Source organism: Battus philenor, unplaced genomic scaffold, assembly GCF_028537555.1.
Source record: "Battus philenor isolate CCGP_79_NKW_IND1 unplaced genomic scaffold, ilBatPhil1.0.hap1 SCAF_14, whole genome shotgun sequence".
Lineage (NCBI taxonomy): Eukaryota > Metazoa > Arthropoda > Insecta > Lepidoptera > Papilionidae > Battus > Battus philenor.
Genome location: NW_027181676.1, coordinates 1,189,817 through 1,209,979, shown reverse-complemented (window position 1 = coordinate 1,209,979; position 20,163 = coordinate 1,189,817). Strand labels below are relative to the sequence as shown.

General features: G+C 33.6%; 1 protein-coding gene across 1 annotated transcript in view; it reads left to right on the top strand.

The window, feature by feature from the left end:
- Positions 1-19,926, top strand: part of LOC137918381 (organic cation transporter protein-like) — a 33,788-nt gene extending 13,862 nt beyond the window's left edge. The window contains exons 2-8 of the mRNA XM_068761165.1: positions 12,114-12,330; positions 13,519-13,619; positions 14,658-14,812; positions 16,813-17,188; positions 17,619-17,878; positions 18,367-18,548; positions 19,737-19,926. Of these exons, the coding sequence (XP_068617266.1) occupies positions 12,114-12,330; positions 13,519-13,619; positions 14,658-14,812; positions 16,813-17,188; positions 17,619-17,878; positions 18,367-18,548; positions 19,737-19,889 (1,444 nt within the window). The 3' untranslated portion in view covers positions 19,890-19,926. The remainder of the gene's footprint in view (positions 1-12,113; positions 12,331-13,518; positions 13,620-14,657; positions 14,813-16,812; positions 17,189-17,618; positions 17,879-18,366; positions 18,549-19,736) is intronic.
- Positions 19,927-20,163: the final 237 nt, after the last annotated feature.

Here is a 20,163-nt window from a genome sequence, read left to right as displayed (position 1 = left end):
TGATCAGATTGTCAGGTATCAAATGAAAGGGCTACACTAGTAAAACACGATGATTATGTAAAAATTTAAAATTCAAGAGGGACGCCGTTCTAATATGGCGGATTAGGTACATATTTTTCCACAACCACCACATTATGGGTATCAAAAAACCGTTTAACTTAAAAGTTTTTTAAATATATTTATTTAATATTTGTATTGAACAGTCAAATCATACAGGGTGATTTCTTATACGTATAAATGATTTCAATATGTATATAGTTCCTAGTTGCAGTCAATTAATGTATGGAAAATGATAATATTGTGAGAAAAAGAGTTTTTGAAATACTTTTATATATAAAAGATGAAACGTTTATTCAACATTGGAACTTTTAACAGAACTCTTATATATCGTCAAATTATTTATTTAATCTATTTTATTTTTGAATCTACTCCGCTTCGCAATGTGTTATAGTTGTAGTGAAGAAGCAGGAAGAAACTCCACAACACATCTTTTAATAAACTTTAACATGCGTCGTACCGTTTTGCGTTTTTTTCAAAGTTGCGTCGCTACTTAATTAGTACTAATTTTCACTGTGCGTCGTTAGATTTTCGAGGTTGCGTTGTTTTTGGGTTCGAGTCTTTAAGTTTTTTTGAAATTTTCTTTTTTTCTAAGATATGGCAACACTTGTTTCTAATAGCGCCATGCTATTGAAACTCGGGGATTCCCTTTCTGACTAAAAATCAACGTAATTTTAATACAGTTTTATTTTCACTTTGTTTTGTTAATTTTAGAGTTCAGTTTCAATTACGCAGTGTGTTTTTCAAGTTAAATGTCACGTTTCCAGTGCTTGTTGCAGCCTTTTTAATGGGCTGTGAGTTCAATAATTTATCATAACTTTTTTTATTAGTCCATCTGACGGCATTTGCAAAGGATATAGAGTTGGATATATATTGGAATCCTTTTATTATTATATATGTAATCATTAGCTCCGAGCTTTTTTTTTTAAATTTCGAACAGTGAAAAAGTGAATAAAGAGTTTTTACTGAATACATTCACCGGTTTAAACTTTTACAATCTGTTTTGACTTATCCTGTATATATTATTTACTTTTTATAATTATTGGCGGAGGCCAGTGACGTTTTAGATGAAGTCTCACGTGAGAGACGAAACAACTCGACTGGTTTGCCGTGAAATGACTTGATATGCACACCGGCATATACTCGTGGAGTTATCCGAAATCTTTTTATTATTAACAAAACTCGTTTTCACGTGACTCAGATGTACACGAAAGGCTTTTGACTTGTTTACAGCTTTAAGTAAAAAATCGAGTTAAATATCAATATGTAATCTTTCAAACAGAACCCATTACCTGTTCACATGGTCACAGGACAGATGGTTGCTGGATCATTAAGGTTTTGACTATGGATCAGTAAGTGCAGCGCTGGGCCCAGAATTCTTCATAATACTAGTATATACAATAGAAAAGAATAAGACTTAGAAGTAAGTCAAAAAGGGTCGAGTAAGATCCCAAGCTAGTCCTGGATAAAGCAATATAGATTTAATAAATAAGAAAAGATAATAAAATAGCTAGCTGCAGTGGTAGTCGTGCAACAAAATTAAACAACTGTTATTAAAATGTAAATAAAATAGAAATATTGAGACAAAACTATGATTTAGGAACGAAGATGATGGAAGAAAGGTTGTGAACGGGAAATGATTTTAATGTCAAGAAAGTAAGAGATTGTGAAAGACAGAAGGTAATTGTAATATAAGAGATTGAGAAGGATGAACAAGGAGGTGTAATAAAAGAATAAAATAAAAAATAATTTGCTCGAGTAGTAACGTCCCCTTGGCTGAGCGAGAAAAAATATCGATTATTGTAATTTTCTGGGGGAAGATTGTGTTTAGCAGTGGATACCCCGTGGCTGAAATAATGGTGATGATGAATTCTCTTTCTCCTCTCATCATTTTACTTCTAGCTGAGGGTCATGATCTTCTTTGTGGAATTCCCGTTTTCGATGCGCCGACTATGACGAGATGTTACTTTATTGGAGATAAACAGTAACAAAAGGCAGTGATAAAGTACAAACTCAGAAATTTTAAAATATAAAATTGGTTACAATTGTTACCTTATAACTATCTCACAAAGAACATTTAATGAAACAAATTCAAACAATAACAAAACAAAGAAAAACAAGACTAAACAGGAATCAAAGATCCAGCGCATTCTGCAGAACACACCGCAATAACGAGTCACAGCAAGCTGTCACGTTCCAATGAAGTTTAAATTGTATTGTACGAGTATGTATTCAATAATTTCGAATGAAATTGTCTTTTAAAAGATACGAGAAAGCATGAGAGTATACCAATATCACTAATATATGAATTGTGGAGGTCACACATCCTGCATAAGATTCTAACAATTTCATAGTATATGTTTTTTAATTGCAAAAAAAAAGACGTTAAAAAGGTAAAAAAAGCTTTTCAAAATACCTGTTTTATATCTATCAAAATAGTTCAGTTGGAATGTAAAATAAATTCTTTATTTTTAATATTATCAACTTATCAGATATACTCTGCCGAAAGATGACAGAGACCTTTTATACAGAGTGCATATTTATTTTATTTTACAATACACTTCCGTATTTACTACTCTCTTGTTTATGTTTATCTGTGCGACCAACGCAAACTTGTACGTTTATTTCGGCTTTTTTTCCTAGATTGCTTTTTATCAACTACTTGCAAATATTATCGATATTTACATTTAATTTTTGATATTTACGATCTTATTCTTTATATGTAAAGTTTTAAATTACTTATTCTTTATATAATGTTATTTACAATTTGTGACCTATTTAATATTAAGTTTTAACAATACTATTTTGTGCTCTTTTTGAGTACTTTCTTACGTCTGTGCAGCTTAAAATAAAAACAGACAAGATATTATAAGAGTGCCAACAATGCAAACCAAAACTATGTTATCTTTAGAATTGCTCCGCAACCTTTTCACATCTATGGCACACTAAAATCGTTCTTAGATATTCGCGGCACACCGAAAGCCAAATAACATAACATTTAATTAAAACACAAATTATGTTTTTTATTTGAAAACTTCAAATATATATAACATGCTTATTTTTATTGCAATTTTTATTATTGATTATATTTACATAATTACTTTTAATGTGATATCTGCGCTCGTTTCAATGAACTTAAATGTTTGAGAGCAAATGATACTTGTTGTAACAGCTCCTAATAAATACCGGACTGATATTTCGTGCGACAGAGATAACGCTCTACGAAGCCGAAATTAGCCGATCGTCTCTTTCCAAAGGTCGATATGCAATATTTATTGCCGGGTACTGTATTTGAAATTGAAATGACTATTTAGAATTTACAACCTGAGATAGCTACATATAAATCTAATACACTATTACAGTTTACTAATTAAATGATAAACAGACGCAACAAAAAGCGTGATCTTTTAACTTTGAGTCATAACAGAGGCAGAGATCAGTAAACAATATGATAAGTAAATCAAAACCTCCTGGAAGAAACCAGTGCACGCAGTTCTGAATGTTTTTATGACAAACTACCTGCTGTCACAAATTTACAGACAAAAGTAACTTGGCATAGTCAAATAAATATAAAATAAAATTCGGAATATGTTTATTCAAGCATGCATTTATATGCGCTCTTGAATTGTCGATTCGAAGCTCATATGCTGAGAAAAGCCGGCTAGAAACTCAACATTTGCTCTTTTTAATAAAATTTAACAATTTTTTACTTGTACATTATAATATTAACTATATAAATGTGTCAACAAACCAAATTCAACACATTTTAATCAAATAAAAACTCTTGATTGATGTTAGATTTATTTAATAATATACTTTTATTTCTAGATATAAAAGTAAGTAAAGGAATGTGTAAGATATCTTGTGACACTGTAATAAACTTACAATTAGACCCATGAAGGTTTTATTAACTTTTTGAAGACGTTATTTAAGAGGTGCAAGTTTATTTTTATTTATTATATTTATCACGTAAAAGGTAGCATTCCAAAATGTACATATATACTTGAATAAATATATTTTAAATTTGAATTTAATTAATAAATTACTGGATAACATTTACGTATTAATTCTCGAAATAAAAGGTATGTAGATAATATATTAATTGTTTATTTGATTTAAATTTAATTTTTTTTATTGTTTAAAAAATTAAGAGTAACAAATATGAAGTAACCCTTACTTATTACATGAACTATATGAAAACCTCTCATTCCCAACTGTGGGAATATTACAAGATTAAATCATCGTTTTTGAACGACTCAATAATACTTGTCACAATGCTATCTGTTAATGATTGTTTTTTGTTCTTTCTCACTTATTTTTTTTACGGCAAAAGCATACAATCTCTTGGCATTGAACTTCGCCAATACAAGTAAGTACTCACGGAAAAACACCGTAGATTACCACGTAAAAAATCCGTAGTATAACTTTCAAATATAAACCGTTTATTGCCATTAACGAACGTTTTTGTGTAGATTACATCATAATCGATTATTTTTTTATGTCTCAATGGAATCGATTTTTTTCTTCATTAAATAAATCATTCGTTTTTTATCATATTCATTATCTGTGGTGAACTTTGTTCTGATATATTTTGTGTGTTTTAACCGAATTATTGCAAGAGGTCAGTGACCCTTTTTCGTTGCAATCTTTATAACTGGGTCGTTTATATTTTGAGTTAGTACATAATTAGCTTTTAGACTCAATAAGAATATTTCCGAACTGATAAATAGGCAATCTCTTCTCAATTCAAATAAGAATTGGGGTGATACTCAGATGCACAAAAGTAACCAATGTTGCACAAAGGATTGGGAATTAAAATTGGCGTTGGTCAGGTAGTAAAATAGTGCGAAGGTCGTGCACTTACAAGGTGGGCAGACGGCGATGTTAAGATCTACTGTAGAGATCTAGACAAACAGTTGATATGACGAAGATAAGCACTAGAAGAATTCCTAATTTTATAGAGCCTATAGAAAATCATAACAAACCTTTATTTATTATTAATTGTAACTTATATACATTACTATATTTCCTCATATATATCTAATATATCAAATTCTCGTGTCACGGTGTTCGAACTTGAACTCCTCTGAAACGGCTTGACCGATTTTTACCAAATTCTATATGCGTATTCAGTAGGTCTGAGAATCGGCTACTATCTATTTTCCATACCCCTAAGTGATAAGGGTGGTCCACCCCTAAATTATTTTTATTTATTTTTTAGACAAATTTTTTAGTTTTTATTTTATTATGATACAACACACAGAAATACATACAACCCTAAATTTTCACCCCTCTACGATCAACCCTTATTTTTTATATGTTAATTAAAAATTTAATTTTTTTTTGAAAAACAACGTTTGCGGGATCAACTAGTATATACATATATACTTAATCCGTTTTACTTTTAAAGTCTTTGTAGTGCTATATACGAAATAACACTTTAGAGATACGAGACAAAGCGTATAAGTAAAACAAGTGAAAGTCGAACACCGCTCACGTGATGGTCAGAAAGTGGTCAGGCAGCGGTTGTGGTGACGCGACACTTGACAGCCGGCCTGCCCGGAAGTCTCGGGTTCAAATAAATTAGTATTAGCTTACTGTAATTTCCCGCTTATGTTCTTTCATTATAAATATAATTTTTTTTAACCCTTAATAGCCTGATTTACGAAAGTGATTTTTTTTAATATTACTGTGTTTGCTTGAGGGTCTAGATGAAGGGAAAAATAGATTTTTATTTTAATTACGTTGGAAAGAATATTACACAACAGTAAAATACGTACAGCCAACATATAAAAAAACTAATAGTAATGTGAACATTCGGTTTAAAAGATTGGTATCAAAATTGAAACTCTAGGCTATTAAGGGTTAAATATGTAAATTAGTGTTTTAAAATTTGAAGCTTGTATATACAGTAATACCCCGCTTTACGCGAGGGATACGTTCCAAAAAAAATCGCGTTAGCTGAAATTCGCGTATAACGAGGTTTATGATTAAACATAGTCAAAAATTATTACAAAAAAATACAAAACATTTTAATCAATCACTTTAATTCTAGGAACACTTTATGCAACACATACTCTTATTTTTTACAGAAAAATACATCTATTGTCTTTTGGGTAACGTTTTGTTTACGTTCTTGTAAAATACGTTCATAACACCCAACACTGTTTTTAATTGTTTGACAGATGGTCAAGACACCATAGAGAAGTTGATGATATACATTATATTTATACGCACTCTTTCGCGTATTTCGAGGCATTTGAGCGCGAAATTTGCAATTCGCGTTATAGTGAAACCGCGTATAACGGGGTCGCGTAAAGCGGGGTATTACTGTACGTGATGATATATGTATATGTGTAAAAGCTTTGAGGAGGTAAATATATAGCTTAAATAATAAATATAGTAATGCTATATGTCAAAAAAAATTTGACAGTATCGTTGACAGTTTGGTGGTAGTAGTGATATTAGTCAGTCAATAAGAACCGAAGCTTGGGTGTGATGGAGTTTTAAGCGAGTTTATTTGACGAGTGACAGTACAAGCCGAGGTCCGTAATGAACTTGAACTTAGTCTATCCGTGGAACCTTCACTGACGCGATCTAAGATCTCAGCGGCTTCATAATCCGGTAAAATAGTAAATCTCGACTGAAGCCGAGGCTTTCAAGGAAGCCCACGTGCGTAACTTTATAAGAGATCTTAAGCTAGTTGCACTCTGCCCCCTACCACCATATACCCTAATCTTCAAATGCTATTTGGGCAGTGATGTCCAATAAAAAATGTACAAAGTCCGCATGTATATATAGTAAACAATGACCATTTTAATATGTAGTAATGCGAATTTTGATAACGATTTTTTTTATTATATTGTCATTAAGTTATTTATTGTACTGTACATTTATTGTATGAATAATAAATAACTTATCAAAATTTACTATTATTATATTGCTTAAAATGTTATATATATATATATAGCTGCCATTTAGATTTTGTATCCAACTGACGGTTAAATTTAATTTTGAATTAGAACACAAACGTTTCTGAACTCCTATGGGTCCATATTTCTAATACTTTAATATATTCTTTCGTAATATTTTTAATAGCTCCTGTTTTTTGGGGGATCTCTTGTTCCTTCTAGCATGGATGGGGCAGGGACATAAGATATTCGGGTAAATATTTTTTTTTTCATTTAAAACTTTTATTTCTCTATCTCTTTCGTTTCTTCATAAACTCTTTTGTGTCTTTCATTTCGTCCTTCACAATATCTATCTTGCAATCGCTCAAAAAACACACTCTGTGTTTGGCACTAATCGGTGTAACATAACTCCTGAAGATGCCCCGTGGAGAGATATAACACGTGTTGAGTGATTTAACGGTGGCAGTTGTGTAATTCGCATTGTTTACCGCGTGCGCATTTATCAGCGGGCTGGCGGGCGGTGCAATTTGTTGCACGACTGCATGTGCGGAAGTGGCTAAATATTGGTCCTTTTCTTATTAAATAATTTTGTACTAAGTTTGTATAGACTTCTTTAGGGTAAAAGCCTACTTCAAAGCCTTCCATTTTTCTCTGCCTTTGGCAACTTGAAGCCACCTGCTGTAGCCGCGATCTCGTCACCCCATCTGGCATTAGGTCTGCCTCTTGATCTAGTACCTCGTGGTCCCATCCATTTTAAAACCTCGCATCGTGACCAGCTCCACTTTCTTTGAAGGGAATAATTAAGTGCATCTGTTATACACGTTTTTTTTTGCGGATGATTGCGTTCCTTATTTTGTCTTTTAATTTGATATCCAAGTAACTTCTCTCCATTTTTCTCTGAGTATCTTCTTACTAGTCTTCAAGTTAAACATCCAAGTTTGGCATCCGTAGGTGAGGTGGTAAAATCTCAGAGTCCATAACTATCTTCTTGGTAGGTAGTGGGAGATGTGCTTTGAATTTTTTTTTGGCCCCCGCTATTGGAGGCCTCTCGTACCCTTAATTAGTTGGGATCAGGGTCTTTGTTTACAAATAAGTTTTTCAGATTTTTCATATTTATTCTTCACTCACTGTCATACTTATCAATTTCTTTTATTCTTACCTTATTTCCATCACAATATCTTTCATTTTGTTCTTTCATTCCTTCTTGCTTTCATCGCCTTCTTTCCATCATCTTATTACTCTTAGGTACATTTTTTTTATTCGTTATTTTATTATTTATTTACATATTCTATTTTTTTATCACGGTTTTCTTCAGGTTGTGCTTTCTTAATACATTACTACACTTTTCTTATTTTATTTTTCCTATTATTAATTGACTAGTTATTTTATGTGCAGTTTATTAGGTACCTACTTATCTAGATGTGATTTGAATATACTATTATGAGACCGGGTATTTATTTCAGATGATCACTAATCTTTGGTCAAATTCTTCTGTATTTTTTTTCTTTACTGAAGAAATCTGTTTACCTAGATAGATATATTAATCTAAGTACTCAATAAGTAAGTGATTTATCATTATGGATGTTTTAGAGTGGTTAGTGATGACTTTTGTTTTGTATATGTTTATTTCTAATCCAACCCTTGTGCTGATATGCTGGAGATACATCATCATTTTATTTAGCTGCTGTGAAGATTCCAAGAATAGGATGACGTCGTCCACAAATTTAAGGCGGTTGAGAAAGATATTAATAAATAATTTACATTTTATAAATAAAGTCGCTTTTGATTACTACTATTATAATCTGCACCAATAACACAAAAACAGTAATTGACGTGACTAATTTTCAATTTCCGCCATTTGTATGTAAGCGGTGCGTTCAATTGGTGGCCATTACGCATTTATCCTATATTAACCAGGTCTTTGTACTATTACGTTTTTAATTCGTACTTCAATTTTCTAATTATTATCTACTTCAACATACTTCGTAAAGAAAAAATAAATAAAGCTTATTTCGGAATATGGTAAATGCATAGAACTATTTTATCATAGTTTCTATAAAATATACTAGACGGCGCTAGTCAATAAGCTTCATGGACGTAGTACTGATTTACCGACCAAATCAATAATTATATATCACAAAAATTGTTTTTCTGTCTTTCTGGACCTTGAAGAGTAACCTACCATGGTCCGCAGGATGATTATTTTATTTTTCATTTCATAAATTTCAATACTCATTCTTTATTCAAACGTTTTTACTATTCATAGTATAATATAGAAATAAATGCAGATATAACTTAAAAAAAGTTGTAGTAGTTGGAAGTAAATAAACATAATGGACAAAAAATTAACTTTGTAGAATCCGATATAAATATAATACTAACTATATTTAACTAATACATGTATTATATATTATCTGTATTTTGTTATTCTTTAAAAAACGTGTCATTATTTTAAGTAGCAAATTACAGGTTACATAGTGAGAATAAAGGTTAACTTTGGAGAATCTGCTATAAATATAATAGTAACTAAATCTAACTTATACATATATTATCTGTATTTTGTTATTATTTTTAAAACGTGTCATCATTTTAAGTAGCAAACTTCAGGCTACATAGTGAGAATAAAGGTTAACTTTGGAGAATCTGCTATAAATATAATAGTAACTATATCTAACTAATTCATATATTATCTGTATTTTGTTGTTATTTTAAAAACGTGTCATTATTTTAAGTAGCAAACTTCAGGCTACATAGTGAGAATAAAGGTTAACTTTGTAGAATCTGCTATAAATATAACAGTAACTATAACTAACTTGTACATGTATTATCTGTATTTTGAAAACTGCAAGCTATATAGTGCAAAGAAAGAAAGGCTTTAAAGTTGAGGAGTAGATGCCACAGACCGTCAAGCGAGACGCAGAATATCCTTCCACAAAGAGTACAGATAAACATGTTTAAGTTCTGAGAAGATGCTAGATGAAATCCGCTTCTTGACAACCGTTTATAAAATCTACGAGAAACTCACTTCTTGTGATCTTAACAATATCGTCAGTCAACTTAGTGAAAACGATAGAATAAATATATAAGTAAATAACTTCCTTGCTTCTGTGGCGTGAGAGATAATATATTTCTGAACGAACCTGCATGCACCGGATTGAACCCGATACTGCGCAATGGCAGATAACCTTTGTCACTTATCCACGAGCCAAGTAATTACGGTTTGTGTTTATATATACAAGATTATATATAAACATTTATATATATATATTTAAATGTGTCCTCTCTATGACCTGAATCTGATAAATTTGATCCAAAAATTATGACCAAGCACCTTGATAGTCGGAGCCATTTTTCAAAATATAAAATGTTTCGGGAGCCGCAAATAAATACATATTAAAAATTAATGCAAAAAGAAATTTTTTTTTTTACAAAACACAAAATATATTTTTAGAAATTAAATAGCTCAGTAATTTAAAATAATGATTTTTTTTTTTAAATAAAACATTAATGAAAAATGAACTCGGTTACATTTATAGCAAGCCACAAAGAATCCTTCAAAGAGTCGCATATGGCTCGCGAACCGAAGGTTGGCCACCCCTGATATTTATCATAAATTGGAATCGACTTTACCAATCAAATTAATTTTTATAAACGAATTTCCCACTACTACATAACACATTAATATAAAAAATGGGCACAGGAACTTTAAAAAATAATAAAAATTACAATGACTTGAAACCTTTTGATTTAACACTTAGTTTTAAATTATGCTAATAAAAATGTAAACATGTGTTTAACAGTCCACGCGCTGCAAATTAATATTCCCGTTTAAAAGCTGTGTTTTTGTCCATCAGAATTAATTTGTTTATTTAAAATTTAATCAATAAATGAATCAATTTCAAATGATTTAACAATAATAATTAATAATAGTCACTCAGAAATTTTTATATTTATTTCAACATTCGTGACCATTCCTTTTGTAAGCATAGTTTCTAAGGACAGCTAATTATAAATAATAATTACATTAAATCTAAATAAAACTGCATTGCATTAACTACATAGAAATCTTCTTTAAAGGCAGTCAAACATAATTAGAAAACATTTACAAATTACCATCATCTTCTGCAAGTAACGTATCTCATTGTTGTATGTTTAAAAAATTGCTGATATAATTCTGACAGGCGCTTTAATTTTAAAGTAGGTCAATGGTACTTGAAAGTGTACTTTTCAAATAATACAAGACAAGTGAGGCTTAACACATTTAGAATATTACAGTTATAATAATAAATCTGTTACTTATTTTTTGTATCATTTTTTTGCAACTATGTTTTTATTCCGAAGATGTTAACGGTGTTGTTAACTGCGCAGTTATTCTAACTACAGTTTTTTTGCAAATACAAATTACTAATTAATTTATTTTATATATGTACAATCATATATATTATATATAATATATATCAACAAAAAATGTTGACGATGTACTCATGTATACAATTTATTCACAAAAATTATAATAATATAAATACTTCCAATCTTCTTAACTGACATAATAATATAGATACAATCATTCTTTTTTTGTCACTTATAAACGTGAAAAAGGGAATTTTTTACTTAAATAAATTTTCAGTTTTTTATATTCTTCTGTCATACTTCTTAAGCTGTTTTATTATTCTTCTGTCTTTCTTCACAATATCCTTAATACTTAATATCCGTATTCCGTTCCTACACTGCCTTTCATACATCAGCTTCATTCCCAAGATATCAAAATTTGTTTCTTTTTAATAATTTTACAATGACTCTTTATATATTTATTTAGTATTTTTTATTACTTTTACAATTGATAATTCTAATTACATAAATTTTCTTGTTCTCTTACCCGACTTATTTCATCCACCAAGAAGGCAATGCTATCTATCTCTATTCGCTTCTCTAGCTCTGTCTTGCAGACAGACATACACCCTTTAAAACCATTAACACTTATATCTAATCATCCGATATTAGATATAAGTAATGTTACATGTTTTTTAATATAAATAGGATTTTACATTGTATGAACTTTTATTTCAACAACAACAGATATTAATTCCGCTCTTTAGTACGCTTTCGTATAGATTAAATTTTTGTAAACATATGTTTTGTCATCAGATGTCACGTATCGCAGTGCGAAGACAACGGAACCTTGGGAACGGTCTCACCGGAGAGCTGGTCTCCGGGATGGACCAGCTTCGCTTTGCCACCTGGAGATGTATGCTCCAGGCGTCTTGCGATCTCTGACGCCTGCGAGCTGGAGTCTTTCGACAACGGCTCCAGTGTGCAGTGCGACAGCTTCGTGTACATGGAACGGAGGACCATCGTTGCAGAGGTATTGTAGACATGTTTTCCTTGCTTCTGATCAAGTTCAAATCCTGCTAGCGTAGATACAATGACTGGCTGTTAAGTTTTACTTATGGTGGCTTGTTCAGGTAAACAAAAAAATAATATGTCGACATTTTATTTTACGTGGATGCCTTCACATTTCCGGGAACAGGCACTATCTCTTTCGGCCTTATACCACTGCGTCTCTTTCTTTAGGACTCATTCATGACTTGAAGACGATATATTCAAATGCCGCTAGCCCTTGGCTGCGTAGAATTGGACTCACACATGTCAGACAGGGAATACCTTAACGGTAACTATCTTAGTCCTTTATTTGTCATGGAAAAAAAACCATACCTAGTGAATAACAGGTCGGGATATTATATAGAACTTGCACCAACTAAATTTACCACGATACATCATTGTGGCGTATTCACAAACTTTCAAAGTTCCGCACATTTCATTACGTAGTGTCCAAGCTGTTACAGTTACCTGCCTAGCCCGCTGATGAATGCACACTCAATTCTAGCCCTGTCTCGAGATAATAAAAACCTTCTCCTCTTTTATTTACTAAAGTTGCATTGGAGCTTAAAGCATCTTACTTTTTGGTCTCTCTTCCTAACGCAGGCACCAAGTTCAAAACTCCACCGAGTCCACAAAGTCCAAGGTGACTAAGGGAACGAGTACTCACAAGTACTGGAATTTCTCATCTCTTTGCAGAAGATCTGATCTCTTCTGGGTTACATTGCGAATGCCTAGATTCGTGATGTAGCCCTGCTTAGTCGCAGAAGTTAGAAAAAGCAAAGAATAGGTACACTTGCAATCTTCTTCCTCCATCACTCCATCTCTACTGCAGAAGTTGAGACAGACGTTTCCACTCTTGCTTTGTGACTCTCCTACTACTCGCCTCTTTAGTTAGCTTGTTGATCCCAGACAGTCGTACTGGTGGAGCCAGTCATATAGGCTGTATACACATGTTTATGTATGTTTGTATATATGTATGTTTTGTACATGTTAACTATGCATTATTTATACTTCTACTGTTTTCATACTATGGTCGTCTGTAAGAGATTGCCTCGTGTAATAAGACCGCCAATTGTACTTATTTGTTTATTAATATGAAACTATTTAAATGTATCCTAGCTTGTACAATAAAAGATATTAAATGAATATGTATAATTTGTTTCTTTTGCAGTTCAACTTGGCATGTCAAGAAGGGAAACGGGCTCTGGTTGGCACGGTTCATAACGTTGGCATGCTGGTGTCTTTGCCTATCATGGGTTACATTTCAGATAAGTAAGTTAATTATACATTAAAGTTATGATCATAATTAAGTGAATGAGGGAGGGACACAAATAAAACCAGGATGCGATACACGGCCTATCGTCAATGTAACTTTTATTAAATTACCTGTAATATTATTTTTAATTGATTCATTCAGAATAGTTTTGAAAATCACGGTCATACCTCACTGCTAGTATAACAATACAATCAGATTTTGTAAACTTTGCAACGATATCATTCGCTAGGATACCAGTCAAATCAGCATTTGTTTTGAATATTATGATGTATATATTAAATTAATTTTAGTTTAAGATTAGTTAGTTTAACTAGCTCTTTTTCATGATTATATTTCAATGTGATAACATGAGCACTATCACATATATATTTAAGGAATTTATAGGAATGTAATATAACAAATCAAGAAAATTAACACTAATCATACCAACACTTAGTAGGCACTTATTTCTATCATAACGGGTAAAATGACGCGACTTTATATTTCCTTCTTGAATGTATGAAATATAGTTATTAGGAACGGCAGGAAAATAAAATGTATTATAGTTAAACAGAATAGTATATTGACAATTTCTATTACAAACGCAAAGAAAAAAAATAAAAGAAATAAATTCTTGATGCTGAGTTAAAAATGGGTCATTTGACCCGCTATGGTATGTTTAGTGTTAAATACATTGATACTAAAAAGTAGTATGAATATGCTATCAAGAGATGTGAAGGTTTCTCCTCTCAATCTATTACGACTCTTTTACGAACTTTTACGACTCTGTGTTTGGCACTAATCGGTGTAACATAACTCCTGAAGATGCCCCGTGAAAGGGCGAAACACGTGTTGAGTGATTTAACGGTGGCAGTTGTGTGATTCGCATTGTTTGCCGTATACGCATTTATCAGCGGGCTGGCGGGCGGTGCACTTTGTTGCACGACTACCACCGCATTTGCGGAAGTGGCTAAATATTGGTCCTTTTCTTACTTAGGATGGACTTCCGCAAGGTAACGCCTGATTCTATTAAATATTGTATCTATGGTTTCCAGATGGGGCAGACGCGCAGCACTGGTGGTAAGTGGTACCGGAGCTGGTTTGCTAGGACTCTGCAAGTCCTTTGCAGGATCGTACACTGCGTACTTGCTGGCTGAATTCCTGGAGACGGTCCTTGGAGCAAGTGTCTACCCAGCAGCTTTCGTACTCAGTGAGTTGATTAAATACTACACCTATACCTCGCTTTGCGTAGTTACGTTTTGCTTTTTTTGTTTGGCAGTTGCGTCGCTGCTTAATTAGTACTAGTTTTGACTGTGCGTCGTTAGATTTTCGAGGTTGCGTTGTTTTGGGTTCGAGACTTTAAATTTTTTTTGATTTTTTTTTTCTAAAAGATGGCAACACTTGTTTCTAATTGCGCCATGTCACTAAAACTCAGGGATTCCCTTTCTAACTAAAAATCAACGCAATTTTAATACAGTTTTATTTTCACTTTGTTTTGCTAATTTTAGAGTTCAGTTTCAATTACGTAGTGTATTGTAATATAGTGTATTGTGCTTTTTTTTAAAGAAAATTAAAAATGTATATAAATTTTAATGTATTGTTTCTGGTTACAAAAAAGGTAAATATTATTCAGATTTATTTATTGGCAGAGTTATATTATATTTGTTTTTTTAAATGTTTACTTTGTTCAATTTTCTTTTCAAAAAGTAGTAATTTTGTGACCCTGGAACCTATCTTCGATCTTTACATGGTTTGCTATAGAAAATCTTAAGTCACTTTGCGGCGTTTCAATTCGCGTCGTGTTTTTTTTTTAAACGTAACCACGACGCAAAGTGAAGTATTGGTGTATAAATGTTATATCTAGTTTCCTCTGTAAGATAGCACTCTTCTTCTCCTTTTAAGCCGATATATATCCACTGCAAGGAACAGGTCTCCACCAAAAAATTGCCACGATCGCCGGACTTCCCGTGACATTAATTTGGTAATTGGTCCAACGGCCATCTGTTGCACAAGCGTGTACCCCGCCCACTGTCATTTCAGACGAGCAATGCTTCGAGCTTGACCTTCGAGGTGACCTTGGTTTTTCAGTGGATCTTCTCATCCCTTCTCTCTAACTCTGAACATAGCCATCTCCATTTACCTTTCTTTAGCCTCCGTTGTATTAGTAACTCTATTTTAGTCAACTACCTACGCCTTTACATTTTTTATGGCCACCGCTCATGGAAACTTGGCGTTGCCCTATCTCTTACTTAAACTATGATAGGGAATTATGCTTCTAAATATATTTTTTAATTTATTGTTTATTTTGCATTCTCCTTCTCTAATACATCTCAATCTTTTCCGATCTCTCTTATTATATCCTTTATAATTTCTTTTAATCCCTCGACTTCTATTTACATTTCATTCATACATCGCTTCTCATCCCATGTCATATTTCTTGCTATTTTAAATTTTACAATTTCCATATTTATTATTGTTATTTTTATCCTCCTTTACGCTTCTATATTAAACCGTCTTGTCTTGTCTGTGTGGCCTGGTTTCAAGTGGTCTTGCGCTCATTTTGGGACTGGATTAGCCTTATTCAAGTCAATTCAACTCCTCAAGAAATCCCTATAGATTTTGATGGGTAGTCCTGTTCGGTGCTACCCCAGTACACCGAAGTAGTACATGGGCAGCAGTCGCGTCCTCTTCCAGGCAAGCTCTGCGCAGAAGACTGTCCGTAAAACTTGAACAAACAAATAATGCTTCTATGAGGAATGCTTATGACCACTTTATCTACTATCGAAGAACACCTGCACAGAAGGTGGTCCACCTCAAGGACTGACGACCTTGTTAAGAACGGAAGACGCTGGATGCAGCTTATGCCCAGCAGTGGACATGAAGGCAATGATCATGCCTTTTGTTCGTTCATCATAATCAGATTTGATCATTTGTTACTCGTTGTGTTCTATTCAACCAAGATTCTGGTCTTCAGGTTCTCTGATCTAGTTTAAGCGTTCGCAATCTTAATATCAGAGGACGTACTTGGATATAGGAAGACCACGGATGCATTTTGGTTTCAACTTGACCTATTGAAAATCAATCTTCTGGCAATGGAGGTCCTATGGCTTAAATTATGGCAGAAGTTAAGAGTTTTGCTGAATAATCAGGCTCTTCGCAGGTAAAAAGTTTAATTATTACTTAACTGATATAATGATTTCTCCTTTACAGTGATCGAGTGGTTGGGTGTAGAACAGCGTATCCTGGCAAGTCTTCTCCTTGGGATTCCTCTATCAGCCGGCGCCGCTACACTGGCACTATTAGACTATTTGACGGGTTACTGGAGACTGTGGGCAAGGATAGCCTATCCTCCTTCCTTTCTTCTTCTTCTCTACCCATGGCTTCTACCAGAGAGCGTGCGGTGGTTAGTCGCGAATAACAAACTGTCTCAAGCGGCTGATGTCATTAAACGTGCTGCAAGATGGAACAGAGTAGCAGTACCAGAAGACGCGATTGATAAAATGCTCGCCACGCAGTCTGGACCTGTAGAGGATAAGAATGAAGTAGAAGATGACGAGGAAGAAAGCTTATTCAGAGCTTTTATAAAGTGAGTAGATGTTTTAATATCAAAAGAACGTATGTCTCTACCTAAGTGTTATATCCCTAATCTAAAAGGCAACCTAACATTGGATGATGAAATTAAGAATTACGCCTTGTCTTGTAAGAAATATCACCAGTTTGGATGGTGAAGAGTCATTCTCGAAGACCCAATTAAAAATCCTCTGAGAAAGATGACGGCGGAACATTTTCACAAAAGATCTTCTTAGAACATGTTATATATGCAAATAGGGACTGGTAAAATGATTGCTGGTTGGTGGAATATTGAACTACTGTGAATATCGTCCACTTATTGTAAAGGAAAGAAGGAGGCGGAGGAGTGGGTGCTCTTAGAGAGACTTTTTTTTCAAAAGATATTCTATATATAGGTTTTACCAATGTCTGATACATCTTAACAATTTGAGTTATGATCTGCACAGGTATGGAGAGCTGCGACGGCGTCTGTTGACGTGTTTCGTGTGGTGGGCATCAGCTGTCTTCGTATTCTATGGTCTGGCGGTACGAGCGCACGCGCTAGCAGGCAGCCCTCACGCCAATTACGCACTGCTAGCAGCTGCTGAGCTGCCAGCGTTGCTGTTGAACACGCTGCTACTGGATCGTGCCGGAAGACGCCCAATGCTCACTGCAGCGTTGCTTTTGACCGCAGTGGCGCTTATTGCTATTCCTTTACTTCCGGACTGTGAGTATCACAATCTTACCCTTTTAAAAATGATCACCAATACGGTAAAATATATAAAAAGGAACCACAAGCAAAAGCTCCTGAGTGTTCTGTCATCTTTAGTTATAGTAAAGAAGTTTTTAACTCTCAGTGTTCTGATATATCTGTGGGATCCTTCCAAAGGCCGGTATATCTTGGGTGGTAATATCAAAACGAAGTCCAAAGCAGAAGTTCGTATTTCATTTGAACTTCGCCCATATATACTCTCTGGAATTCCCCTCTTTGATGCGCAGCTTCCACTTTGTTACCTCATATGAGTGCTTTGTTAGGTTAGTTAATCTAAGTAAACATAGTTTTCAGATACACTTCAAGAGTTACTTGAAGTCTGTCTTTATATATGTGTTTATATATTATTTTACTTTGAAATTGGACGTGAACATGCTTGCTGCGTAATTTTACACTGACAGGTTTAATGTTATCAGAAATAAGTGTTATTGTTTCTTTCTCAGCGGAGGGAGTGTGGGGAACAGCTTTGTTCCTGGCTGGTAAGGTTGGTGCTACAATGGCGTTGAACGCACTATATGTTTATACCGCGGAGTTATTTCCAACTCGCGCCCGTCAGCGTCTGTTGGCCGCGTGTTCGACTTGCGGCAGAGTTGGCGCTATACTGGCGCCACTCACGCCATTACTGGTGAGTGATATTTATTTATTTACTTGAAATACAGTAATACCCCGCTTTACGCGACCTCGTTATATGCGGTTTCTCTATAACGCGAATTGCAAATTACGCGCTCAAATGCCTCGAATTACGCGAAATAGTGCGTATAAATATAATGCAGTCATCAACTTCTCTATGGTGTCTTGACCATCTGTCAAACAATTAAAAACATTGTTGGGTGTTATGAACGTATTTTACAAGAACGTAAACAAAACGTTACCCAAAAGACAATAGATGTATTTTGCCGTAAAAAACAAAGAGTATGTATTACATAAAGTGTTCCTAGAATTAAAGTGATTGATTAAAATGATTTGTATTTTTTTTGTAATAATTTCTGACGATGAAAACTTAATCTTAAACCTCGTTATACGCGAATTTCAGTTAACGCGATTTTTTTTGGAACGTATCCCTCGCGTAAAGCGGGGTATTACTGTATATACACCAACAACAATACATAATATAAGTTTAATCTAGTTTTATATAACATAGCACAAAATAAATTATCTTAACATTGTTATAAAATGCAGGATACAGATCACTTCTAAACTGTTTTATTGGAAATATATAGTAGGGGCTCACGTCCAACAACGGACATCTTATAGATGAAATGATAATGATGACGTACAGGAAATTATAAAATTTTACTGAGTGCGAAATATATAACTAGCTGTACTCAGCGACTGCGTCCACCTGGAATATAACAAAGAAAATAGTATTTCATATTTTTTTTCGCTTTTATTTATATATGTGAGCAGTGATATAAATTTCAAAATTTACATATATTCTTATGTCAACCACAACTCGAAACGACATCATTCGTTCGGTGTTTTCGTTTCAATTCAAATCATCATGAACTGTCACGGCGATATACGAATTTATTTTGAATGACAGTGGCGCTATCTGTCGAAAATATTAGTTATACTAACTTAGAAACCTTTGTAGGTTTATTTACAACAACTTTGCCTTAAATCATCATATGATCAAATGCATAGTTTATGACTTTATAAAGGACATACAAACAAAATCATTTTATATACCTATAGATGATCTTTTATTTCTTTTCTATTTTATGTAAATACATGGTTGTAATTTAATTTCTTCAAATTTCTCTTGAATTGAAATGATGAAGCTTATAAATGTTTCTTTGATATTTCTTTCCAGGCAAGGTATGGTACATGGGTACCTCCAACACTGCTGGGGGCTTTGCCCTTAGCGAGCGCGGCGCTGACTCGTCTGGTGCCTGATACCCTGGGTCGCCGCCTGCCCGACCGCTTCCGCGACCTCCAGAACACCCGGGAGCAGTCGCTCGCCTGATCTCACTAGCTTTAGTATATCTCAACTATATGACTCTTGACAATTCGTTATGAGCTCGTGGAGCATTCTCCGGCTTTCGTCCGAGACGCATGGCAGGTCTTTAAATGTGAATAATATGTTAATAGTATTCAATACTTTTACAAAAGAATTTCTGAATAATCAAAGATACATTAGATTAATTTAAAATTAATTTAATTTATTACACGCGTGTCCCATAAATCAACGACAAGCCAAAATAGATTGAGGCATGCTCATGTCAAGAGACTTTTGAATG